Source organism: Polypterus senegalus, chromosome 9 (genome assembly GCF_016835505.1).
Source record: "Polypterus senegalus isolate Bchr_013 chromosome 9, ASM1683550v1, whole genome shotgun sequence".
NCBI lineage: Eukaryota > Metazoa > Chordata > Cladistia > Polypteriformes > Polypteridae > Polypterus > Polypterus senegalus.
The window spans coordinates 33,148,212-33,175,237 of NC_053162.1; the positions used below are offsets into that span (position 1 = coordinate 33,148,212).

Sequence of the window (27,026 nt, forward strand, 5' to 3'; positions counted from 1 at the left end):
CTCACAACAGGGTCGAACTCCATTGCTCCAAACCCCTGGTACCACCACACTCCAGGGGGGCTGCCCCCTATCGCCTTGGGGGAGGCAATACTCTGGAAATGGAATACAGGCAGTCCCCGGGTTACACACGAGAGAGCGACTGTAGGTTTGTTCTTAAGTTGAATTTTTATGAAAGTCAGAACAGGTACATTATTTCATTAAATGCTATTGTTGACCGACTGTAACCAAGTGCTCTGCCAATGAATGATGGAGTTTCACCTCTCTCTTTCAGAGACATTGTTGAAGGGTGAAGACAAAAGTTTAAGATGACACACAGCGCTATACACGCTATCATAGCAGGAAGGCACCAATCGTCAACACTTCTGATGTACTGACAAGAGACAACTTTCTGCTATGTGCGTAACAGTACAAGCAGGCTTGCTATTGAGAGTGACTTGGGGTGGCAAGGGGGGGGTTCATCACTCGTCCACCACACAGTCACCTCCACTACAGTATGCTGCCTGCAGTGTCCGCCCACCAAGAATGAAGATGATGCGGCCAAAGCCAGGCAGTGAATCGCCTGCCACCACCTCCATTCAACAGGCAGCCACCCTACAATGCTACCCCCCGCCGCCCCATTCACCCTCAATGGCCTCTGTTCAGCCACAACCGGGTCACTGCTTGCAGCATCACCAGCCGCCCACCGAGAAAGAACGGGGCAGCCGTATGTGGTGGGCAGACAGTGAAACGCCCCCCTCCACTCCATCCAGCTTGCGTCCAGTCAGGGGCAGTAGCTGCAGTGGCGTGGTGGGCGGGCAGCGAACGTCCTGCACACGAGCGATAGCTGTGGCTCCGGTGACTATGGACCACTCTGCACGAGCAGCAAAATCGCACCCCTCTAGCCTCCTTCCAGCCATTGCTTGCAGCGTCCCCAGGCCGAAGATGACGGAGCGGCAGTTACTGAGGTGCATGTGCTGCAGCTGCGGCCCGTTCGTAAATCGTAGGTTGTCCATAACTTTGGCACTACCTGTACTCTGGTCCTTCAATGTAGAGGCGTCCTGTTTGGGTAAGGGCCCCCATCATCCACCACACTATCTATCTATCTATCTATCTATCTATCTATCTATCTATTATATAGTGCCTTTTCTATCTATCTATCTATCTATCTATTATATAGTGCCTTTCCTATCTATCTATCTATCTATCTATCTATCTATTATATAGTGCCTTTCCTATCTATCTATCTATCTATCTATCTATCTATCTATCTATCTATCTATCTATTATATAGTGCCTTTCCTATCTATCTATCTATCTATCTTTCTGCGGTGTAATGTGGGACTCTTGTGTCATGAAGCCTGTATCACAATCCGTATTTAAGTGGATTTACTGTTCCGTCTCGTGCCTAATAAGGTTGAGAGGGTTGTAGGGGCAACAAAATGTTCCGGCAGCATTATTTAAACCACCCGCCTTGTTTATTTCTGAATATGTTTAGTGAAGATGCACGCTAGTGGGCCTCGGTCCGCAGGTTGATGTGTGAATTTGCCCGTGTGTGCCACTGTATATTTTCTAACACCTGCTCATCTAAGCCTTGTGGTTTGCGACTGCTGGGCTAAACTACTGGCTTCTGTCTCATGTGCTGCCTCACCCCTCCTCAGTGGTCACCCTGGCAATGATCTGGCCACCACGAAGCTTACTTTTCCAATTTGATCCCATTAGCGAGTCTGGAAGGCTGCACCGGAGAAGGAGACGCAGAAGTGTGTTTGATCCTCACATCAAAGGGGTTCCCTGCTGTTCTTAGCTGAATGTGCCATTTGTGCACATGCTGCAGGCCTTGGAGAGCAGCCCTGCAGGACACTAAACGCTCCTCTAGTTGCGATGACCGTGCCGGCGGAGCGACAGATTGGGAGCTTTCTGTCCTGGGAAAGCTAAAGACACAGCTGACGGCAAACACTACGTGAATGGGCAGCACAAACTTCCCTAAGAAAGGGCATCTGCTTGAGAATGCTGCCTGCAATGACCATTGCTGACCAGTAAAAAAGACTGATTTGAGCTGACAGCCTAACAAAACGATAGTAAGAAACCTGGCTGGTCAAAAAGGAATGAGCCCTGGCAGCAGCACAATAATGCACATTTGAAGCTATGATGGTAAAACATAAAAGACAGAAGTGCTCCTCAGTGGGCAAACACCGCTATTCGCAGATCCGGCGTCGCTTGATGGTCATATTTTTATATCAAGCGGGGCTGAATGATCAAAATGGTTGTCTTTCTGTTCATTAAAACTGTGTCAGAAGCCATTATTTAAATGTGCTAAGTTACATCTGCTTCTAGGGCACATGGCAGCAGTTCTGTTCCTAATTACAGTGATGCCCAGTTGCTGCCAGAGTTGGCACAGCCATCTAGTGCTGTAAGGTCAGCAAGGCCACTCATCTTGGCTCCGTTTCCCAGCGCTTGGATCCGGTGAGATAAAAAGAGGTACCCTGCTATGCTTTATTGAATAGCTGCTTTGTGACGGCCAGCGGGAGGGGGTGGTCTGTCAGCCTCTGGTACACTTGCTCTTCTTGATTTTAATGTGCACAAATCTATTGTCTTTTAGGAGTGTAAATACAGGAAACTAAGATGGACTTGCCCAACAAACAACATTCAGAAGAGACCGAGACAAACACACGCTACTGTGTGCCTATACACTCCGCAGGCTGAATCGCCCGTGCTCTTCAGTTTTATCTTGAACCCTGTTTTAATGCATCAAGTGCAAATACGAGTGAAGGACTGCAGGTCACATTTAACTCTTTCCTTACCCAGGAGACATGTTTTGCCCCGTCTGAAAGTGATCCTGTCAGGTGTGAATGGCCTACAGGTTTAGAGCCGTGCACAACCAATCCAGTCAGAATTTAAATGCCTGAACGTTTAAACCCTTGGAAAACTGACCCTCTTATGCAGAATATGACAGGCTTACAATGTGAACATCTGTTCTGAACCTGTCATATGTGAGACCCCCTTAGGAAAATAAACCAATCAAACAGAACAAGCCTACAGCTGGATGTTTATAGAGACTGATCCTGAAAGACATTGCAGGTCTGCATTTGTAACCTTACAGAAGCTCATCCTATCAGAATTAATAGGCCCATATATTTAATTTTTAGTAACTGATTCTGTCAGATATGACAGGCCTACATGTTTTCGTTCTTAAAGATAGATCCTGTCAGAGAGGATGGGCTGCATTTCTAACCTTGCATCAGAAATGCCACACCTTAGTAACTAATCCTATCAGATTATGATAGGTCTTAATATTCATTTTTCATAGTGACCAATTCTGTCACATAAGATGCCTACCTGTAATTATAAACCTTGCAAAAAAAACAGATCCTGTCAGAAGTGACAGGCCGACAAGTTTGATTCTTAGAAACTGATTCTGTCAGATATGACAGTCCTCCAGGTTTATGGGTCATTTCAGATCTACCAAGCCTGTGTTTTTAGTAACTGACCTTATCAGATATGACATGCCTAACCTTGTTCACACGGGCGTTAAGTTTTTGGATAAACGAACTTGCTCTGAACGTCCTAGACGTTTATGTTGCATTTTGTGGTGGCGATCGATTGACTTCTACACCGGCGTTCGTTTGTCTCTGTCTAACGCCAGCCTGCAGCCCAAATTGTAGTTTGTGTGTTAACCTGTGGAGGCAGTGTCGGAACTGGATATGAAAGCCCTTGTCGTTTTATTTGTGGTGCCTACTTTCAATATGGACCATTTTGCTATGTTAGATATTAATCTTCTTGTTTTAAAAATACTCGTAATACGGCGACGTAGGAGAGAAAAATCGCCGCCGCTACTGGGTTCATCCTCTGACTGCACAACGTCGGGTTAAAGGAAGTTTTTTGGTGCTTTATGAGGAAATGCGAAAATTTCCGCGCAAGTTTAATTACTGTCGGATGTCGGTTTCCACTTATGATTGTCTGCTGCAGCTGGTGCAATGCCACATTGCACGCCGATCAACCAATATGCGACTTGGTGTTAGCCCCGAAGAGAGACTACTTGTCACTTTGAGGTAAGGAAACAGTAGTCGAGTGTGCGCTTACACCGGTCTTATGCACTGAAATGCCTCCCCCGCTCCTCCGAAGCGTAAAATAAACGCGTAGAAAACGAACTAGAAGCGGTTTCCTTGCGTTCGTTGGGTTTTGAACGCCAAGAAAAAGCTGCATGCAACGTTTTTTTGATGCCGTATAAACGCGCAGCTGGACAAACGCACGTCACCAAAGCCCGTGTGAACACTCTCATTGACTCCTACGTGTAGAAAACACTCGGCGCTTGATCCGCGCTCACCGGACGCTACGAACGCAAAAAAAACGCTCGATTTTAACGCCCGTGTGAACAAGGCCAAGGTTTACATTCTCAGAGACTGATCCTGTGAGAAGTGGCAGGCCTACAACTTTAGGTTCTTAGAAACTGGTCCTTTCAGATATGAAAGGTCTTCAGGTTTGTGCTCTCAGCAGCTGATCCTATTAGATATGACAGGCCTGTTTTTTCAGTAAATGACCTTATTAGATATGACGCCGCTACGTGTTTACCATTTTAGAGACGGATCCTGTTAGATATGACAGGCTCTATGTACTTCTAACATAGCAGACACTCTTCCTATCAGAAATGACTGGCCTGTAACTTTATTTTTTAGAAACTGGTGTTATCAGATATGACAGACCTACAGATTTACATTCTTGGAGACTGATTCTGAAATGGATTCTCTCAGAAATTACAGGTGTTTAAGTTTCTTTTTTGTATAAACTCATCTTATCAGCGATTCCATGGCTTAAAAGCCAATCCTATTAGATACAAAGAGCCTTTACATTCTTAGAGACTGATGCAGTAAGATATAATATTCCTATATTTGTAAACTTGCCGAATCTGATCCTGTCAGATTTGACAGGCCTACAACTTCTTAGAATCTGACCCTTTTAAATATGACAGGTCTTCAGGTTTATGCTGTTAGAGACACATGTGACAGGCCTCTATTTTAATAACTGATTTTTACCAGATATGACAGGTCTTTAGGTTTACATTCTTAGAGACGAATCCTGTCAGATGTGACAGGCCTGTGTTTCCAACCTTGGAGGAATGGGGAGTATCAGAAATGACAGGCCTAAGTTCATTTTTTAGAAACTGATCATATCATGTTATGGCCTTAGAAACAGATCCTATTAGATATGACAGCTCTTCAGGTTTATGTTCTTAGAGACTGATCCAGTCAGATATGATAGGCCTGTATTTATCACATTGCAGAAGCTGATTCTGTTAGAAATAGCAGGACTACAAGCTTGATTTCTTAGAAACTGGTTCAGATATTACAGCTCTTCAGGTTTATATTCTAGAGACTGATCCTGTCAGATATGAAAGGCCAATAAGTTTGTTTTCTTAGAATTTGATCCCACCAAAAAGGAATGGCTTGCAAGTTTAATTTTTAGAAACTGATCCTGTTTAATGTGACAGGCCTGTTTTACAAACATGCAGAAACTGATCCCAGGTCTGTAAGTTTACTTTTTTTTTAAACTGACCCAATAAAAAGTGACAGGCCTCGGAAACTGATTCTGTCAGATATGAGAGGCCTTCAGGTTTATGCTCTTAGAGATGGATCCTGTCAGAAATTGTAGGCCTGTATTTATAACCTTGCATAAACTCAGTCTGTCAGAATTTCTTAGAAACTGAGCCTTTTCAAAGTGTATCTTCTTACAGAATGAGATATCTCAGACCCAAAGGGTTAATCTTTTAGAATTTTTTCAAGTTATTATATATGATAGGCTTATAAATGTAATGTTTTACAAGCTGTTAAATATGAGATGTTTGCATGGATAATTTTTAGAAAACAGTACAGATCTTCAGATTTAACCTTTGACTCTGTCAGATGTGACAGGCCTATTGAGTTAACTCGTTAAAGAGTGACTCTGTCAGAACTGAGATGTCTGCATGTTTAGTGATCTCAAAGCTAAATATGTCAGATATGACTGATCTGCGGGTTTTACCTCTTGGAAACTGAGCCTGTTAAGCATACCAGCTTTGAAACTGTCAGAAATGAGACACTTGCTGGTTAAAGTTTCGCAGAGAGAGTGATCCTGTCAGACCTGAGACGCCTATATGTTTAATCTTTTAGAACACCAATATAACTGGGCTTCAAGTTGAACTTTTTAGTGACCGCATGTATAATCCTTTCAACACTAAAGCTGTCAGACTGAACCGGCCTTCAGGTTGAATCTGTTAAACACCATAGATAGATAGATAGTTAGAAAAGGCACTATATAATAGATAGATAGAAAAGGCACTATAAGATAGATAGATAGATAGATAGAAAAGGCACTATATAATAGATAGATAGAAAAGGCACTATATAATAGATAGATAGAAAAGGCACTATAAGATAGATAGATAGATAGAAAAGGCACTATAAGATAGATAGATAGATAGAAAAGGCACTATATAATAGATAGATAGATAGATTGATGTGAAAGGCACTATAAGATAGATAGTTAGAAAAGGCACTATATAATAAATAGATAGATAGATAGATAGATACTTTATTAATCCCAAAGGGAAATTCACATACTCCAGCAGCAGCATACTGATAAAAACAATATTAATTAAAGAGCAATAAAAGAAGCAGTGCAAGTTAAAAAATACAAGGTGGAGAGTCCGAGGCAGGTATAACAGTCAATAACTTTGTATAATATTAATGTTTACCCCCCTGGGTGGAATTGAAGAGTCACATAGTGTGGGAGAGGAACGATCTCCTCAGTCTGTCAGTGGAGCAGGATGGTGACAGCAGTCTGTCTCTGAAGCTGCTCCTTTGTCTGGAGATGATCCTGTTCAGTGGATGCAGTGGATTCTCCTTGATTGACAGGAGCCTGCTCAGTGCCCGTCGCTCTGCAATGGATGTCAAACTGTCCAACTCCGTGCCTACAATAGAGCTTGCCTTCCTCACCAGTTTGTCCCGGCGTGATGCGTCCTTCTTCTTTATGCTGCCTCCCCAGCACACCACCGCATAGAAGAGGGCGCTCACCACAACCGTCTGATAGAACATCAGCAGCATCTTATTGCAGATGTTGAAGGACGCCAGCCTTTTAAAGAAGTATAGTCAGCTCTGTCCTCTCTTGCACAGAGCATCAGTATTGGCAGTCCAGTCCAGTTTATCATCCAGCTGCACGCCCAGGTATTTATAGGTCTGCACCCTCTGCACACAGTCACCTCTGATGATTACAGGGTCCATGAGGGGCCTGGTCTTCCTAAAATCCACCACCAGCTCCTTGGTTTTTCTGGTGTTTAGTTGTAGGTGGTTTGAGTCACACCATTCCTTGATTAACTTCCTATACTCCTCCACATGCCCACTCCTGATGCAGCCTACGATAGCAGTGTCGTCAGCGAACATTTGCACATGGCAGGACTCAGAGTTGTATTGAAAGTCCGATGTATATAGGCTGTCTGTAAGATTGTCCACGATCCATGCCACCAGGTATGTATCTACTCCCATCTCTGTCAGCTTGTCCCTAAAGAGCAGAGGTTGGATGGTGTTGAAGGTGCTAGAGAAGTCCAGAAACATAATTCTTACAGCACCACTGCTTCTGTCCAAGTGGTTTTTGCTATCAGATATAGAGAGCCTTGAAGTTTAACTTCTTAGAGACTCTTCTGGTCACACATAACAGACCTCCTTGTTAAATTCATTAGAAATTGATTGTAGTGGATATGACAGCTCTTTGACTTTAACTTTTTGGAGATTGATCCAATCGGAGATGACAGAACTGCCAATTAAACTCCTGCCAGAACTGAGATGCTTGAAGGTTTAACTCTAGCATAAACGTTCAGGCTTAACCCCTTAAGGATTCATTCTGTTGAACCCGTTATAGACTGATAATGTGAGAAATTAGGCTGAACTAATATTTAAGACTTAGACACCGTACCAAATACGAGTGGTGATGAGTTTCCCGCTGACCACACCATGCAAGTCAGAATTTCACTTTACTTGTGACCATAAAGCCTATCCAGAACAGGGTCACGATGAAGCTGGAGCCTATTGCAGCAGACAAAAGGCAGAAACTGCCACTCAGTGGAGCAGCAGCCATTCTCAAGGTAAACACACACACCAGAGTCAGTTTAGCATCAACAGTCCACCTAATCTGCATGTCTTTGGACTGTCTGAGGAGACCCACTCAGACACAGGGAGACCATGCAAAGTCCACACAGGGAGCAGCTGTGACCTCCTTATTGTGCGTGGGTGGCACTGTGCCACTGTAAGGATCCAATAAGTCTGTATATAAAACCTGCTGTTATAAGCCCTTAAAAGTGACAGGAGAGGACAGTTGATTTAACTCCTTTGGGCCAACCCTGTCTAAAGCGAGTCCTTGTGGTTTTTAATTCATTTAAACTGATTGTGGCAGATATGAGAGGCTTGCAGGTGAGCTCGTTCAAGACAAATCCTGCACCACATGAGACGTTTGCTGGTTTAAGATCCATAGAACCTAATTTATGTCAGGTATGAGTGGCTGATTAAGATGTTTTGAAGTGGGTGATTTTTGCAGGTATAATTTTTCAGAGGCTGATCCTGCCTGATACGAGGGGCATGCAAATGTAACTCATCCTGTCAGATATGACGTGTGTGCTGGTTTAATCCCAAAAAGAATCTGAACTTTGGTAACCTACAGGTTTAATAGACACTGGCCCTGCCATAAATGAGGGGCTTGCCGTTTTAACCCCCTTAAAGACTGGTTCTTTCAAATACGCATGTCATTGTGTTTAACTCCTTAAACACAGATCCTGTTTGAACGGAGATGCCTGCATGTTTAACCTCTTAGGGATTAATCCTGTTAGTGTATGTGAAGCCTGCATGTTTAACTCCTTGGAGACTGATCCTGTCTGAAATCCCAAGCCTTCTGATTTAATCCCCCAGAAAATGATCCCGTGTGATATGAGATGCCTGCTGCTTTAATACCTTAGGGGCTGATCCTGTGGATCATTTTAGCTCCTTAAATTTTATTCATGCTATAATCAAGAGTACGAAAGGCGAGATTTCTTAAAACTGGCTGTTTGATTAGAGCCTCAGGTACACCTCTGGGGTTTATCTCCTTGGGTTCTTTATCCCCTTTGCTGTGCTAGGCTTTCAGCTTTACCCTGAAATGTGGCGAGTGCTTTGACCCCAGGCGTTTCAGTCTGTTCCTCTTGTGATTCTTTTGCAGCCTGATGGAAACGAGCGGCTAAGAAGCGCTTTCCATTCTGACAATGACACAATGTTTTAGCGAGGCTCTTAACAAGAAGCAGAAGAAAGCGACGTCGCCTTTGGAGAGAGCAAATTAATGGGATTCTTTAGGGATGAGATGGGTGCTGGAGTCTCGATTACACAAGGGGACACTTGACTTCTCCAAGCAGTCTTTTTGAAAGGAAAAAAAAAATACAAAAAGAGGAAGCAAGAAAACCACAAGAAACAAGAAGTCTTGCCCACGACTTGACGTCTGCTTTCAGGCTGGAATTACATCTGTCCTCTGGATGGATAAACAGCCGAGCTGGGTAGGGAAGTGGAGAAGGGGGGCTGAGGTGGGTGGGAAAAAGCACAGCACTTTCTAAACTTCACATAACTGCACTCTGTACCACTTAAAGCACATGTTGTGAGCGAGTGGAAAGGCAGGTTATAATAATCTGTTAATGTGAGTACGCCTCAAAGCATTTCTCGCATCACGGCCTGCTCGCTTTCTTTGCATGCATCTTGGATCAGCGATGCCAGCTGGATGAAGGCCTAGTCCATGGCACATTTCCTCTGAAGATGCTTAGATTAACTCAATGCTGATTGCTCACCATTTGTGTGTTTCCTTTCTGTACAGTAATGTTGGCTTGCATTCTGTTTTTTTTTTCATTATTGCTTTATAGTCTTTGCTCTGGTGCAGAGTTTGGATCTTCTCCTGATGTTTTACCTCTGGTTTTCTACTACATCCCAGACCTGCATGTTATGTTAATTGAAAACTCTGAAATGGCCGATATCTGAGAGTCTGGATGTGTGCCTTTGTGTGCCATTGCACTCAGACAGCTCTGCCTAATGGTTGTTAACACATTACAACTCTTCACCTGTCCTTATCCTATTAGGTCTCTCCTCTGCCTTTGACATGGTCAACCACCAGATGCTCCTTGCCACCCTTTTTGACTTTGGCATCACTGGAACTGCCCTCGGGTGGTTTGAGTCCTACCTCTTGGGCAGATCCTACCATGTGGCCTGGTATGAAGAAACGTCAAGCAAGTATGGTGTGCCCCAAAGATCAGTGCTGGGCCCTCTCCTCTTCTCTCTATACACCTCCCCACTAGATCCCATCATTCATCCCCATGCTTTCTCCTATCAATGTTATGCTGATGATCGGCAACTGCACCTGTTGTTCCCTCCAGAGGACCACCAAGAATGAAGGAACACCATCTCAAGCTCAAACTGGCAAAGATGAACCTTAGTTATCCCAACATATCCTTCTGTTCAGCACCCCATCTCTGTTCAACTTAGCTCACAATCACTAACACCTGCCAAGTCTTTATGCAACCTTGAGGTGGTGATTGATAATCAGCTGTCCTTCAAGTACCATTTTATAATGGTCTCTTGGTCCTACATACACACTCTATACAACATCCAGAAGATCAGACCTTGTCTAATGGAATATGTGACACAACTCATGGTCCAGGCTTTGGTCCTGTCCTGTCATGTCTCTGCTGGTAAGAGTACTGGCATGTGTTGCCAAGCCGCTGAAGATGATTCCAAATACAGAAGCACACCTGGTGTTTGACCAGCTGAGTTCGGCACGTGCCACTCCTCTCTTCACTTCACTATATTGGCTCCCTGTAGCAGCATGTATTAAATTCAAATCCTTGATGCTTGTCTACAGAGTAGTCAGCAGCTCAACACCTTTATAGATGGAGACAAATGTGAGGTCCCATGCCTCTTCTTGCCCACTCAGATCTGCTGATGAACAGTATTTGGTGTGGCATCAAATCTCAAGCCTGGCTCTTTTCATGTGCAGCTCCTAGCTGGTGGAACAAGCTGGTCACCTCCATTTGAAATGCTGACACCCTCAGTGTGTTTAAGAAGTGTATGAAGACTCGCTTGGTCGGTAAATTTCTGTCTAATGGATTTCAGCTGCTAGGTTTTATGATCTAAGAATTGTAACCCGCTTGTATTTTGTTCTGAGCGCTTCACTTGTTATGATCAATTTCTTAAACCTTTTCCTGTCATACCTGTTGCCAGACAGCCCCCCCAGTCTGATGTTTACTCGAGTATCTTCTTGGATCAGTCATGCGCTTCTAATTTGCATTATTGTAAGTTTTTGTTTGGCAGGTCTGGCTTTGACTACTTTCCATATTCGATGAGGTTGATTGATGGCTCTGAATTCGGCATGACTGTATGTAATTAAGTCTGCCCTGTCCTGTCTCCTATCCTGAGCCCGCAGCGTGTTTTAGGCTAAGTATTTATTGATGGTGCCATCTTCCAGTTCTCTTCAGTTCTGATCGGCTTTCTCAGCCCTGAACTGCGCTCTGCTTCAAAGCGTTCCGCGGCTTTAAGGCGTGTCTCTCTCCTGCCAGCCCTCTTGCAGTCTAATGAGACCTAGTGACGTCACAGCGCAGTACCGCCCCATGGGAGGAGCGGCGTTGTCTGTCTTTGCGCTGTGCGCTGCGATACCACAGTTTACTCTGTTTAGCTACTATGAGCAGAGCCAGTTTGTGGATTATTAGGTTATCCAATGTTGCGTAGCCGGATTGCGAGTTGCAGAGATGGGAAAACTTTACTCGAAACCTGGTAAGTAGGTGACTCGGTGCTGGGGACATAGGGTGCCAGGTGAACCGACCACTAATAAAGCTTTTTGTTTTTCTTTTCTATTGCCTTCTTTAACCGAAAAGCTGCAGTCTCCAAAGCCCGGGAAAGTCCAGAAGGTAAGAGACACGAGAAGTTAACTTTGATAATTCCATTGGGGAACGCGAGATGTGATGCAAAAAAGGTGTCCCAAAACGTCAGTCAAACGGCAGACTCAAACGGGACGGGATTTGCATTACACCCGCTAGCATTGTAACGGGACTGGCTGTGCAGGTAACTAGTCTAACAACTACCCGAATTCTTAATATGGGGCAGGACTCAAGATGCAATCCCCGGTCTCGGAATGTGGACGCATAATTTCAGACAAGATTTGAAATTCATCTCTCTAATCTGATAGACTTGGCAGCAGGGCATTCCTTTAGTCTGCGAGCAGGGCTGGCACAACAGGACTCAAAGTGCAATCTCCTGGTCTCGGAGCGGATCTTGGAATGTAAACTCCTAATGTGAAACAGGATTTGCAATGCATTCCTCTCATGTGGTAACGGAACTAGCTGTGCATCCGATTAGTCTGAGCAGGGCTCACACAACAAAACTCGAGAAGAAAAGACAGGACGCACCCTGTAGTTTACTAGTCATGTAACGGGATGTGCGGTGTTCTGGTCTAATGCGCTTGTCCTCCAGTCTTGGAACCACACTTGCCATGTAGCTTAATATGAAACTTGCCCTGTAAGCCCACCACTTCTTCAAAAAAGTTGCCAAGTTGTCCACTAGTTCTGGAGCAAGTCTTGCTGTTCAAAATCCGTCTTGCTCAACAAAACTAGTGTTGGAAAGAACTCACCTTGCAGGTGACTAATCTTTTAACATGACTTGCTTTATGCTCTTCTAGGTTTTGAATGAGGCTTGTTTCTTATATCTTATGTCTTGCAACAAAACCCACCACTTTTGGAATATGTGGCCGGCAAGCAGTGTGGTGTAATGGTTAAGTCTTTGGACTTTAAACCTAGAGATTGTGGGTTCAAATGATGCTACTGAGACTGTGTGACCCTGAGAAAGTCACTTGAACCATCTGTGCTCCAATTGGAGAAACAAAAGAAATGTAACCAATTGTATCGCAAATGTTGTCATTTTCCTTGGATAAAGGTGTTAGGCAAGTAATGCCATGTAGTCCACAAGTCATAGAAAGAGGTTTTCTTTGTAGCCCCCCTGGACCTGGAATGAGGTTTGCAATGCTGTATTGTAATATCGAGTAAGTTTTATAGTAGACCAGGAGTGGGCAGTGCCGGCCTTTGCTTTTTTTTGCTACCCTAGACAAAGATGAAAATGATGCACCCAAATCACAGAGTCTTGAAGACATTTGATATGCATATAGTGTGTAAGAGTTGGGGGCTGCTTCAGGCTTGATGTTACACAAATGAAGAGTGGGCTCCCCTTTGGTGTGGTAATGGTTGCCAGTATTTGTATAGCAAAGTTTATTGCCTCTTCACAAAAAACTTTGTCCCCCTGCCAGGTGTCTGCCAAAATCGCCTATATGGCGGAGCCATCCCTGGCAATGGGGCTTGGCATGGAAGATGTCTACATCCTGCTTTTCTGTTCCCACACAATGTTTATTTCCAAAAGCTTCTAAAGACTTTGCCACGGTCCAGCCCCTGTCATGGCTCCATCTTGCACCCGTTTCTCATAGGGATATTTTCCAAGAGATCCCCTCAAGTATTAGACCCCTGCTCACAGTTCTGTTATTTCACAGACATACCATTCCGGCATTCAGTTCAGTGCATCTGGAAAAGTTAATACAGCACTTAATCATACACACATTGTGAAATGGGACGCACTGGCAGGTCTCTCTGCTCTGTTCAGAATGTAACCACATTTCAAGTATTTATTTGCTTGTCACTGCCGTGTGAGCCTCTCTGCTTGCAAATCCCATTTCTGAGTGAGGCGTGGAAGGAGCCTTGGGTCATAGTGTGGAACCAAACATTTTGTAATGTCTTCTCCAGTCTCATCCGTATAGTTGAGCCTGAACCATAATGCTGATCTGTGTGACTACGGCCTCCAGTGCAAGTTTGAAATTGGCAGTTTCTCGGGTCATGGCTGTTGGTAGGAGGTGGGCCTCCTTGGGTAGATTGTGCTCACAGGCTTTTGTTTGGCACAGTACCTGCTCACAACCCTCTTGTTGTGTGGTGGGCTGCCTGTGTGGCATCTGTGCTCACTTTTTTCATTTTCTTTTTTGTTTTTCTTCTCTATAGGAGACAGTTTGGTTGTAAGCGCCTGTTTGGCTCGGAAAGGGATTGAAGACTGGCTGTCCAGGCAAAAAGATGGCTGTTCTACTGCAACACAACACAAGGAAATTGGATCACTGCCCAGCAAGGTAGGAGAAACCACCTGTTTGGGTGGCATGGGGTCGTGTCGCTTATTTGTTTTGTGAAGGTCACGGCTGATTCAGAGTGTCTGCACAGTGCTGGGACGGCTAGCCATGAGAACAGATAGGGCTGAAGATGTGATGTATACCTAGAGAACGTGAAGTGTGACCCATGGGCTTCATTAAGTTACTTTAGATTTGCTAGTAGCTATGTCACAGTTAATTAGATCCTTCTCTTTTTATCAACCTCTTTATAAATAAAGTTTATAAATAGAGAACTTGAATAAGTTACTTTAGATTTGCTAGTGGCTATGTCACAATTAATTAGATCCTTCTCATTAGGTCATCCTCTTTATAAAGTTGATGGTCTCTTTAGGTGCCCATGTAGTTTCCCAAATTGGCCCTGGCAGCATTACAATTCCCAAACAATGATTTCCAGTAAATTCTCTTTACATCCTTGTCTACAGGAAATCTGAGTCACCCTCCGATCCCCCCAAAATTGTGTCCGATTTCAAAGGCTCATTTTAAATGCCAGGGCTTCGTCTGCCCGTACCTCTAACACGTCACGTCAAAAGCCCCTTGTTACGCATTCACTTTCCGTTTTGTGCCCTCTTTTTTTTTACAAGCTGGAATGTCTCGTTTCTGGTGGACTCTGCCCATCGATTCTGTTTGACATTGGCTTCAATTTCTTGAATGACACCACTTATGGTGGAGTGTCTCATGACACCTGGAATGTCTCATGACCACTAAAATGTTTCTGTCCTTCTGAATCTGGGAGTTTGGTGGAGCCTGTCAGTCATTCACAGCCTGAAATGCAAGATGCAGTATTAGGTTTCTAAGAGCCTTTCGTGTCTCCATTTGTTATAACTACAGAGATGTATGTGTACTGTACGTTGGCTTCTGGTGTTCTGTGACTACGTAAGAGCCCAACTGAATGAACAGAAAGCTCCATTTCTATGCTTGCTGGGTTGGCGTGTGTCCGCTATACCATGACTGGCGATATCATGCCCATTCTCTTACAGTAGGGTTTCTGGCCATTGATGTTTGTGTCTCTCTGTCTTTTCTATCCGTAACAACTGGTGATACGTTCTTCCATTCTTGCCACTGAACAGGTCGATTTTATGATTTTTCTATTGTGGTAATTTATATTTGGAGATCCCGTGGAACTTTCTGATATTGGTTTCTATTACACTGGCTAGCTGTGCATATTGATGTCCAGCCACTGTGTATTCTTATTTTACAGGCAGAGTGTGATGAGTGCCACAAAACCAACGTTTACTTCCCCCCCTCTTCTAACTTGATTTTTATTGTGATATGTAATCAGTAACATGTACTTGTACAACAAACCTCTTAAGTACAGAAAGTCTCTTGAGAAAACAATGGTGTAAAATAGAACATGCAAACAGAGCATTAAGTCAATGTAGAGTGTACAATAGGCGATATGCAAAGCGTGTGTACAGTACAATATACAATCAAACAGTTCGAATGTACCAATACAAACATGTGGACAGTGACTGGAGACATGTCCTAAATAATAAATAACCTATAACTGTGGATGATGTTGGTGTAAACCGAGGTGACAGCAATGAGCATTCATCAGTCACAGTCCTTCTGGATGGGGGTGTTTGTGTGCTTGCCTGACAGTTGTGGGGTGAAAATCTCATAACTAGGGTGTGGTGTCAGTCCTCCATTATATCCTACATTCTACTACAGTGAGCAAGTCTCTCTATTATATAAAAAAATCCTGCAACGAAACAAGACTTTTTTGTGATTTTTTCAAGTCCCGCCAGACGAGATTTTTTCAGGTCACGCCCTCCTCTCAACCACGCCCACGGTCCTCTCACCTCTCATTCGTGTGAATACTTTTGTCAGACACACTTCCTGCTCTCTCAGCTCTTATAGCTTTTTACATTTTCCTCACTTTAAGTTCCCAATTAAGGAAGACGTGTTATGTCCAAATCTTATTGAAGAATTTCATCACGAAGGGTTATCAACAGAAAAAATGAGTACATGGGCAATCCTAGCACCAAGAAATGATGAAGTCAAATGAATTAACACAAAAATTGTCGATCGGTTACATGGCAAATTGGTTAAATGCGTATCAATAGACTATGCTGAAACAGTGGGTGGTGATCATGTGGAAGATGAAAACATCAACTTCAAATATCCTGAAGAATATTTACAGCCGTTAACACCGTCCAGTCTTCCACCTCACGAATTACTGTAGAAAGAAGGATGTATTCAAGAAAGGTAATGTAGTCCATCTTCAGGGGATAACATTAGACAACAAAGGAGATCTTGATATGCCATTCGTATTAAAACGTTAACAGTTTCCTGTTAGAATAGCCTTTGCAAAGACAATTTACAAATCTCAGAGCCAAACATTCGAAAAAGTTGTTTTATTTAATAGAGAGAAAGAAACGAAATTCAGTCACCGGCAGTTATACGTTGCATTGTCACAATGCAAGTCCAAACACAGAATCAAACTTCAATGTGATATTGATGAAAGTTTCATTAAAAAAATAGTTTTTACTCAAGTTTAAGTTTAAAAAGTTTTTGCGTGTTCAAATTCGTGTAACTTCAAAACCAAACAGAACAAAATCGTATTACACAAAGAATAATTCTAACGCAACAAGAAGCATAATTTACTTTCAAATTATTATGTTTTACTCTTTTTTAATATGGTTAATTACTCGCCATAATGTAAAATATAGGATGGTCCAGATCTAATTATGCAATTTTCATTACGCTATAACTTGTTAAGTTTATTACATAGAAAATCACCCGAAAAATCCCAGACCATCGAGAAGTGTGTGAACTGATGAATCGTCCCTGCATAAATCAAAGTCATCCAGACGATCTGGATCTGCATAATTAGAACTGGACCACCCTGTAGTTAGCTCTATTATGCATATGTAACAATTCCCATGAAAATAAAAATCTGTTTAAATTGTACATCTGCTTCCCCAAATGCGAGCGGCAGAATCGCAAAGAGGCTAGCATGTAGCGCAGGCCCGGGGGTTAGCAAGCAAAGTGAACAGGGGGCAAAGCCCCCTAGTGATAATAAAGTGTGAAATGTGGTGCAAGCCAAGAGCTTTTGTCAATCACAGTCCTTTTGGATGGGGGTGAGTGTCTGTGTCTTGCCTGAAGGCAGTGGGTTGAAGATGCCATACCTAAGATGGTGACAGTCCTCCATGATGTTCCAGTTTCTACCATAGCGAATGAACTGTAATAAAGTGGATGATGCAGCTGTGGACCGAGGTGCAAGCAAAGAGTGTTTGTCAATCACAATCCTTTTGGATGTAGTGAGTGTCCGTGTGCCTGCCTGATATCAGTGGGATGAAGACCTCATGACCGTTGTTGTGACAGTCTTCCATGATGTATTAAATTTCACCAAAGCTGTGTAACCTCTGTGAGACCATGCCACGATGATGTTCACCGTTCTCTAGAGTTCCCTTTTCTCTCGTGAGAAGATGTTGTTGTACCAAACAGCGATCCTATGGACAAAGTCCCTGTTGATGCTGCAAGTTCACATACGTGGTTCCTGGCATCCCTGAGGATTCCTCAGGAAGCAGAAGCCCCATTGAACCTTCTTTAAGTTAATGTCTGCATTCACATTCAGGTCGGGTTATTAGGAAAGTGATTTTTCCAAAAGTTGGTCCCTGTTTCCACTTCAGTCCTATTTAAACTCAGTGCGTTATGGGTCTCTGGAAGTCCACTCTTAGCTCTTTTGTTTTACTCACGTTCAAGTTCAGCACCTACACCCGATGTAACTTTTCCTCATTCACAGGTTCATAAATTGCTCAGTAAGTGTCACTCAGCTTTTGCAGTGCTTACACATTTCATATTCACCAGGACCAATAAGATTTTAATGTCCCATTGCCCACCATGATGTACTTCGGCTTATCTTCCTTCAGCTGATCCTCGCCTAGTTTCCCTTCTTATTTCACATCTCAACTTCGATGTTTCATTTTGGCTTTGACCGTTAATTACATGACTTTTGGACCGGCGGTTAAAGCTCATAAACATCACCTTGTGGGTGGTTCAGGTGTCAACTTCAGCAGCATGGTGGACTTGTCTGTTTCATCCTTCAACAACCCTCTGTGCAAAGAACTTGCATCTCCGCTGCTGTTTTAGAGGCACTTCCTATGGGTCTGTGCCAGTCGTAGTTTGGTTTTACTCTGCCCTTTAGAAAAATCCCTGTTTTGTTGTGGTGAGGGTCCTGAGTTGAATTTGTTGCATGACAGCAGGGTTTTTTTTCCTGGCTTGTTTTTATTTTCTGCTTTATTTTGCGATTTTGCTCATTTTAATGTAATTCCTGTTATGTTTTGTTTATTCATAATTTAATATTTACATACAGTGTGAGTCCATTCTGTGTGCCCCAGAGGTGGGGCACCCTCACATCACCTCTACTGGGACCTCCCTCTGGCTGCAGATTGAGGCGGAAATGGGGGTCTCAGCAGTGGATCCTTGAGTTTGTGTCAGAGTTTACTGCTGGTATTGTTGGTCTTGATTTTTTTGGTTTGTTGGATTTATTTTGCTTCTATCTTTGGATTTTACTATGAGAATGTGCATTGAGACTAGTTTGCCGTAGAGTACCCTTTTAGGCAAACTTTTTTTTGTTTGCCCTTTTGCTGTTTTTGTTTGTTTTTGATTTATTTCAATTAATACTTTATGTTCATTTTTAAAGATTCTTTGTGAGAGTTGTCTCTTTTAGCCAGAGGTTTATGGTTTCCCTTCTCTTTTTTGTGAGCAAATTTTAATTGAAATATAGGAAAACAAAAGCTATTTTGACAAGAACTAAAATACACTAAAACCTGATACTTGGTGGCAACATCCCCCCCCCCATAACCCCATAACTTAATCTACCTCCCCCCCTTCCACATTCAAATTGAAACAACAACAAGAAGAATAAAAGAGCCCATGAGGACCAGCAAGCCAAGGAATGTCACAGCGCTACCCCATTAGTAAGTAGAAAAGCTAAGGATTAGGCCGGGGATATGCGTAACGCTACGCGACCTGTGCACTTGATGACGCTGCTGTGTACTGTCTATATTTGTGCGTGTACTTTAAGTAAATCTGGAGGATTCCACAAGGTGTCACTGTGAGAAATCATCATGGGGAGAAGACAACATCCTGTTTCGCTGTGTTGTGAGTTGAGGGAAAGAAGATGTTAAAAATAAAAATTGTTTGCATTCTGATGCTGTGTAAAAGATGGCAACATCGACACAGAATGTCGAGACAGTATGTGAGGCCTTCAAATATATTGCGTCATTACGATGGGGAATATGCAGTGCTTGTACTGCCTATGTAAGAAATGGATGAAGAAAAACACCACAGACATTCACACATCTGCATTTAAGTTTGACAATTCACTTCACCGCCTCAAACCATTCATCAAACATCGAAGTACGCAGATTGATCCTGTTGGAGTTGCCAGCCTGCTGTCACATGCTGACAGTAAACACCAGTGGTGACGTCACGTACCAAAACCTGCACTCAGGAGCCACTGATACTTTTGCTGGTAGTGCAACTCATACACACGTCACGTTATTTCTGAGGATGTTTTCAGAGGGCGCGTAAAAAGAATGCTGGGAACGTGTGGCAGCCATGGTGTGGGGGCGCAAATGTCCTGAGCGAGATGAATAAACCGGCCCTTAGGGTTGCAGCCAGCACTTGGGGGCATCCGTGCTCAGGTTTTTCTCTTCTTGGGACTATCTGGTGCTTTGTACTCCAGATTGTCATTTTAGGGTCCATGTCGGCTTCAGGCTTCAGTTGGCAATTTGTAGTTGGGATCTGGCTGACTTGGGGTGAGGCTACATCAAGGGCAGGCTTTTGGAGGTCCTGTCCTGCTTTGTGGCTCTTTTTGGAGGCCACACACACATAAACACACACACGTCCTTTTCATCATATTTTTGACTCCTATTCACAACAGAGTTTATTTTGTCAACTTCCTTCAGAATTATGAAAGCTTTCCTCTTTAACAGGATGCTCCTTAATGATTTTCTTTGAAGTACTTCAAAAGCCATTATGTCTTTCTTATAGCACTTCAATCAGAATTGCACACAATGTTCCAGATTAAGATCTCACTATTATGATATATGATTTGATCACATCTTCCTCTTCTCCAGGCTCACGTTTTGCATTCTCCTGTACTGTCCATGTTGGCATATGACTTGCCTGTTTGAGTCACCACAGGTCAGTGTTGCTGGCAGCACATGAGTAAAGTGGGCAGACTGTTAAAGAAACACGGTCCACCACATTCAAATTTGTTACCAGCGAGTGTCACTGTCCTTCACGCTGAGCGTTAGAAGCCTCCCAATTCTGTTTTTATGGTGCAGCAGCTTTGTGACGAGATTTGGAGAGCTGGACGGTGGCGGTGTGATGCATTTGGCCAAGTGTGAACTTCATTTTACTGTGTACACAACACGTGGCAATAAATCGGAGACAAACTGATTAATAATGCATAGCAATGCATTTTTGAAAAAGATACCACTGTTGTCACCTGCATAGTATCATTAAGTTTCACAATACCAGTCAACAGTCAGCATAAATCACACACACACAGCAAATGAACTGATGGAGCCAAACCACGACTCAACAGAATGAAGTGCCTTTTTTTTTTCTATATATCTGATGGAGACGCAGTTTTTTAGAATGTGATAAGAAGAGAACAGGACGGTGCTTTATGAGTGGGTAAACAAAATTAGTAAGTTTAGTTTTTTTGTTGGTAAACATTTATTCAAAACCCACTGTAAACTGAGACAATACCTGTTTTAGTATGTGATGCTAATGGAAAGTTGAGATTATTAGCAGGTTTTAGCTTTGAATGAATCGATTTTAAATCACCTTTATAACGTTAATGAATGCCGCTATTGGTGATGTCTTTTAATATGAATTTGTGCTGCAATCTTTTTCACACCAATACCACCATCCCCGGACCCCACCGTACATCCCCACCTCTTCCCCACTGTAGACGCTTTCTGTGGTCCACGTTGTATGCAGTTCACAATTTTTTTTCACCTGTTCTTTTCTGTACAATGGTTTAAAAAAAAGTTCTATTCATTGCATGGGCCACGTAAATGTGCAGCCTGTGAACATCACATTACATGCAATAAGTTAAAGTAAAACACGCTTTTGTGTTGTACTGAAAAAAAGAAGAGGCTTGAGCATACAACTGAAGAAAAGGACATAAAGAAACACTTGAGTGAACAATGTCAACAAAGGATAATTGAAAACATCTAATAATAATAATAATAATAATATAATAATAATAATAGTAATATACTGTATACTCAGAGTTCACATTATTACTACTGTCTACTATCTAGATATATAGATAGATAGATATGAAAGAGACTATATAGCAGATAGATAGATAGATAGATATGAAAGGCACTACATATTAAATAGATAGATAGATAGATAGATAGATATGAAAGGCATTACATACTAAATAGATAGATAGATATGAAAGGCACTACATGATAGATAGATAGATAGATATGAAAGGCATTACATACTAAATAGATAGATAGTGTAATAACTGGAGACCAGAGGCGTGGAAAGGTTTGGGGCAGCCACCCGTTTAATGCGGTTTCCCGGCTGCAATAGAAATTGAGGCATTTTCAAAACAGTTGTTTACACAACAGAGTCCAAGACAGAACTGCCTGCCTAAGCAAAGGCAGTGAGCTTTATAGCTCAGAGGGCGAAATGATGTCGTCCTCTGGGCGGAACTGAAGTGACATCACCCTTGGGGCCGGAACCGGAAGTGACCTCATTCTTGGGGCCGGAACCGGAGGTGGTGTGTCCTTCCTGGAAATGGCGGCTCCTGGTGGGATTTCCCGGGTAAGACCTGCAGAGAACTCAGAAAGAGCGTCAGCGTACCCCGCCCCCCCCTGGGCAGATGTATAAACAGTATTGTCTAAGCCCTTCAGCTGCTTCCCATGCACACGTGTGTGACAATAGATAGATATGAAAGGCACTATATGATAGATAGATAGATAGATATGAAAGGCACTATATGATAAATAGATAGATAGATATGAAAGGCACAATGTAACAGAGAGATAGATAGCTAGATAGATATGATATGAAAGGCACTATATGATAGATAGATAAGGCACTATATGATAGATAGATATGATATGATATGATATCTATCTATGTAAGGTAGTTCTTCTCAGTAGTCACAGTGCTGGAGACTGGTGAAGTGTTGCAGATTGATTCGCACGTGCAGGTCAGGATTTCCTCGTACTCTGTACGCGTGACCACGTGACAATAAGGCCCCACTATAAAATGAAACCTTAACATCTCTGCCTGTTCTGTGCTCCCACCAGGATGCTACTGATACATGTCAGCCCTTCACCATCAGTCTTATGTTTTTTTTCCAATGTGTCCTTTTTTTTTCAGATCCTCTTACATGGAGCCAAGCCGTCTCCTGTCATTATCAAATAGGATGCCACACTATTGCAGGCACCATGCCAACCCTCACTCATATCAGACCAGTTTAAAGTCTCAGTCAATTTATGATGACAATTGGTATGTTGCATAGTATGTGTATGTGTGTGCCCAGTATTGGATTGGCACCCTGTCTGGAGCAGGTTCTCACTTGGTTCAAAGTGCTGCCAAGGTAGGCACTGGTTTCCCACAAACCTGAACTGGATAAGTGGGTTAGATGAATGGATGGATGAATGAAATACAGTTAAAGGGCAATACAATTTAAAGAAGTGCATTTGAATACAAAATTCAATTTAAATGCAAGGAAAGGACACAGCACAGTACAACAGACCTCTTGCCTTGGGCTGCTGTTTCACAGGTCAGGGTCCTGGGTTTGAATGCCACGTCTAGTGAGGATTTTGCCCGTTCTCCACATCTGTGTGGGTTTTCCTACTGGCACTCCAGTTTTCCTGCCACATCCTTCCAGACTAACAGATTGGTTTAACTGGCAACTCCAGTGTGTGGGCACTGTTATGGTCTGGTGCCCCCTTGTGCTCAGTGTTTCTGGATAAGCTCTGCCCACCTGGCGACCCTAAACTGGATTAAGCAGGTCTGATACTGCTATGCTGTGAGGTATCTTACCACGATGACCCTGCACTGTATTCTGTGCCTGTGGAGTGTGCATGTTCTCTCAGTGTTCATCTGGGGTTTCTCCCACAAGACGTCTATGTCGGCGCCTCTACGTTAGCTTGGCAGGAGTAACTGTGCTGTTGGGCCTCTCTCCAGAGGGGCTTGCTTCTTTTCTCCAGTGTTTGTTTCTATCTTGTGCCCAACACTGGGTGAGTGGTCTGCTCAAGTCCAATGTGTATTGTGGGTCAGTTTCCTCTTTGTGTTCTTTTCAATGTGTAATAAGCACAAGACTGATGGTGTGTCTTGATCCGTTGCGTGTGAAGACTCCAGTAGTGCATATACTGAGACATCTCACATGCAATTCTGATATTACGCTTGATAGATAATTGACTCCATACAGCACCACATTCATGGAAAACATGTGTGAGCTCAGAGTGTGTAGCGAGCATGTGCAGTTCAGAGCACACAATGGATTTTTCCTGTACAATCTGTGCTCTTGCTTTGCTTGTTCTTCTAACTCGCAGATGCCTCATGTAATCTCCATGAATGGTTGGTGTGTTTGGAGTGTCCTCTTCATCACCTGCTCTTTCCTTCACACATCTACTGTAATGCTGTCCTCTCTCAAGCACCGAAGAGGCTGTATGTGCAGAATTCTGCATCTGTAACTAACACCCCAAAAACCTTTGGAATGACTGACTGACTTCATCTTTGTTTCAGTTAAGCTGCTTTCCTTGTCTACAAATATATCCATACTTTTGCACTACTTGTCTTTCACACCTACTTGCTTTCATTTTGTTGTGTTGTCTCTCAACTTTGGAATTCCCATTCTTTATGAATTTTACCTGGTTTTACTGGAGTGGGCCAATCCTGATAAATCTGTACTCAAAACCCACAAGGCTTCACTAACATTAGAACTCATGTATCTTTCAAGGTGTTAGGCGGAGTGGTGGCTCTGAGGCTAGGGATCTGCACTGGCAATCGGAAAGGTTCAAATCCCGTAAATGCCAATAGGGACTCTGCTCTGTTGGGCCCAAGGCCCTTAACCTGCAATTGCTGAGCGCTTTGAGTAGTGAGAAAAGCGCTATATAAATGCAAAGAATCTGCCTTGCTGATAAAATTCAAAGTTGGGCTTTAATCCAAACCCTAGGTCTGAAGGCTGCAGTGAGCCCTGGATGACTCCAAACTTGATGAGCATGCTAAAATAAATCACTGAACTTCACACAGGGAGAGGGGAGCCATGCAAAAGCCCTGGCTCAAATAAAAGAAAACTTTAATATGTAAAGATTTATTAAGCAAAAATTCAAAAACAAGAAGGGAACAAATGATAAGGCAAATGGTAGTCCTACAGGCAAACAAATCCATTCTTTGATCCAGCAGTCGTATTCCAAAACTGATCCTTCTTCCTAACTTGCTTAACCAGGACGGGGTGACCGGATAGCTGGTGCCTATCTCATCAATGATTGGGCGCAGGGTAGGAACAACGCCTGGACAGGGAGCCAGTCCATTGCAGGGTGAACACACTCACGCACACAAAGGCCATTTAGCAACACCAATCCACCTAACTTGCATGTCTTTGAACTGTGGGAGGAAACTGGGACACCAGCAGGAAACAAAGGGGGAAATGAGGAGAACATGCAAAATACAAGCAGGGAACACCTGGGATGCAAAACTTGATCTTCTTAGTGTGAGGTAGCAGCGCTAGGCCTGCACCACTATGATGTGGGAGCTATAATCTATCTATTTTATTCTTCCTTTTTACTTTCTTGTATATGAAGTATAGGGAAAGTTTTGTAATTGTTCAAAAAATAAATTTTGAGTGTTTGATGAATCTTGATATTTTAGAGTCCAAAAAAATTTTTGGAATTATGTCTTTGTGTCTGTCTGTGTGTGTTTGTAAACACGATTACTTGAATATACTTACACTTAGGTCAACCAAATTTTGCATACAAAATGTAGGTTTCTATCAACTTTTGGGCTATTTCTGAATAAACGGAAGTGGTACTTTACCTTTTATTCATGCAGCTGCAGAATCTGATTTGTTCAACTTTACTTTTATAATAATTGTTCAATGTATTATTAATATGATTTGATTTGTTGTTGATGGTTCTTTAATACTAGAATTACCAGAGCCTACGAGAAAACTCAAAAATCCGGCCCACCTTAAATCTGTTCACACTTCTCCCACAGCGTCTTTTGTCCTGTAAATGTGCCAATTAATGTACATAATATAAAAATATAATCATTGTCTTGCGGTTTACTCCTTAAATATTCATCCCCATATCTGAATATATGAGAAAGTCGAGGGGAGACCACTCCTGATTTTTTATTTGTATCTCATTAACACCTTCTGTCTCATTTACTGTATCTGCTGCTAGCCACACCCTCCCCAAAAATAATTAGCCACTCCCATTTCACATATCATTAGTCACTTCCTTTCTGCTTATAATTAGCAGTTATCTATTGATCTGATAGTGTTTTTATTATCTATCTATCTATCTATCTATTATTCATATAGTGCCTTTCATATCTGTCTATCTATCTATCTATCTATCTATCTATCTATCTATCTATCTATCTATCTATCTATCTATCTATCTATCTATCTATCTATCTATCTATCTATCTATCTGTTATATAGTACCTTTCATATCTATTGTCTGTCTGTCTAAGAGCCTGACTATCAAGTAACACACAGCACTGTCCCCGACACTGGGTTCAAATCTTCGTTCCCATGTCAATGTGGTGCTACCCCATCCCACAGATGCTAACTGGACCCTTCAAATTTGCCCTTTGAAGTCTGTAAATGTGTTATATGGCAGACCGATGCACCCTGCAGGGTTGGTTCCAGCTGGTCTCCCTGTGATGCTGAGCCTGGTTTCAGTTTCCTATCATATTGCTTTGTTAACCACTTTCCAAATTGTCTTTATTTCTTTCTGCTTTACTAGGTATAATAGTGCATGGGTTTTTTGGTTGCCTTAAAGGTACAAACAAACTATTCTTATTATTAGCCCTGAGCCATCATGCTGAGCTGCTGATGCTGCCTTTTCTGCTTTGTCATAAGAAACTCCACTCGCTCCGGTGTGGGGATCAAATGTTTGGCTCCTGGTGGTTTTGTTGCTTTTTCCACACCTCTGCACTTCCAAATGACTTTTTTACTGCAGGAAGCTTGGTATGTCCATTTCAGGCTAGACTGTCCCATAAGGAGGCAACCCCCCGGATCCTCAGGTTTGCTTTTTTTCAGACCAGCCAGAAGAGTGACGCTGACCACAGGACTGAAAATGCATTGACCCGAGTGAAAAGAAAGACTCTGCTTTGAAGTGGTGCCCTCAAAATAGAGGCGTGCGCCAGGGGAGCTCTTTTATAGGCATGACTTCACTCACCTCCTCCTGTTCTCGCCCTTTAGTTAAATCCCCTGCAGGTCCTTGTGCTGATGTGGGAGAACAGTGCATTGTCACTTTGGGCAGAGGTGGGCCAGTGTGATGTTAAAGAGGATATCCCATTGACTTACCTTGTAGCAGCAGAGAGAGTTTGATGATGGGCTGCTGGTGGTCGTCTTCACCGTATTGCCATTTACAGCTCATGTTCCATGTATGGACACTGGTCACAACTCCAGTTGTATAATCTTCAGTTTCTGAACCTTAGCTTATTATCCAAGCAGAGACGTCCTTCTTGGGTCACTGAAGAGGGGCATTTGGGCCAGCGTGGGAGGATGGGATGGGCAGTGTAGGAGTCTAACTGGGAACGACTGAGGAGTCGGATGACAACAAGAAAACTCAAACCAGTGAGACTCTCCTATCCACGCTGGTCCGGCA

General features: G+C 42.9%; 1 protein-coding gene across 1 annotated transcript in view; it reads left to right on the forward strand.

Annotated features, from left to right (window-relative positions):
* The first annotated feature begins 11,663 nt into the window (after positions 1–11,663).
* The window catches only part of nkd1 (NKD inhibitor of WNT signaling pathway 1), a 49,420-nt gene continuing 34,057 nt past the window's right edge, over positions 11,664–27,026 (forward strand). Inside the window, exons 1-3 of the mRNA XM_039762877.1 lie at positions 11,664–11,774; positions 11,876–11,908; positions 14,033–14,154. Coding sequence (XP_039618811.1) covers positions 11,750–11,774; positions 11,876–11,908; positions 14,033–14,154 — 180 coding nt within the window. The 5' untranslated portion in view covers positions 11,664–11,749. The remainder of the gene's footprint in view (positions 11,775–11,875; positions 11,909–14,032; positions 14,155–27,026) is intronic.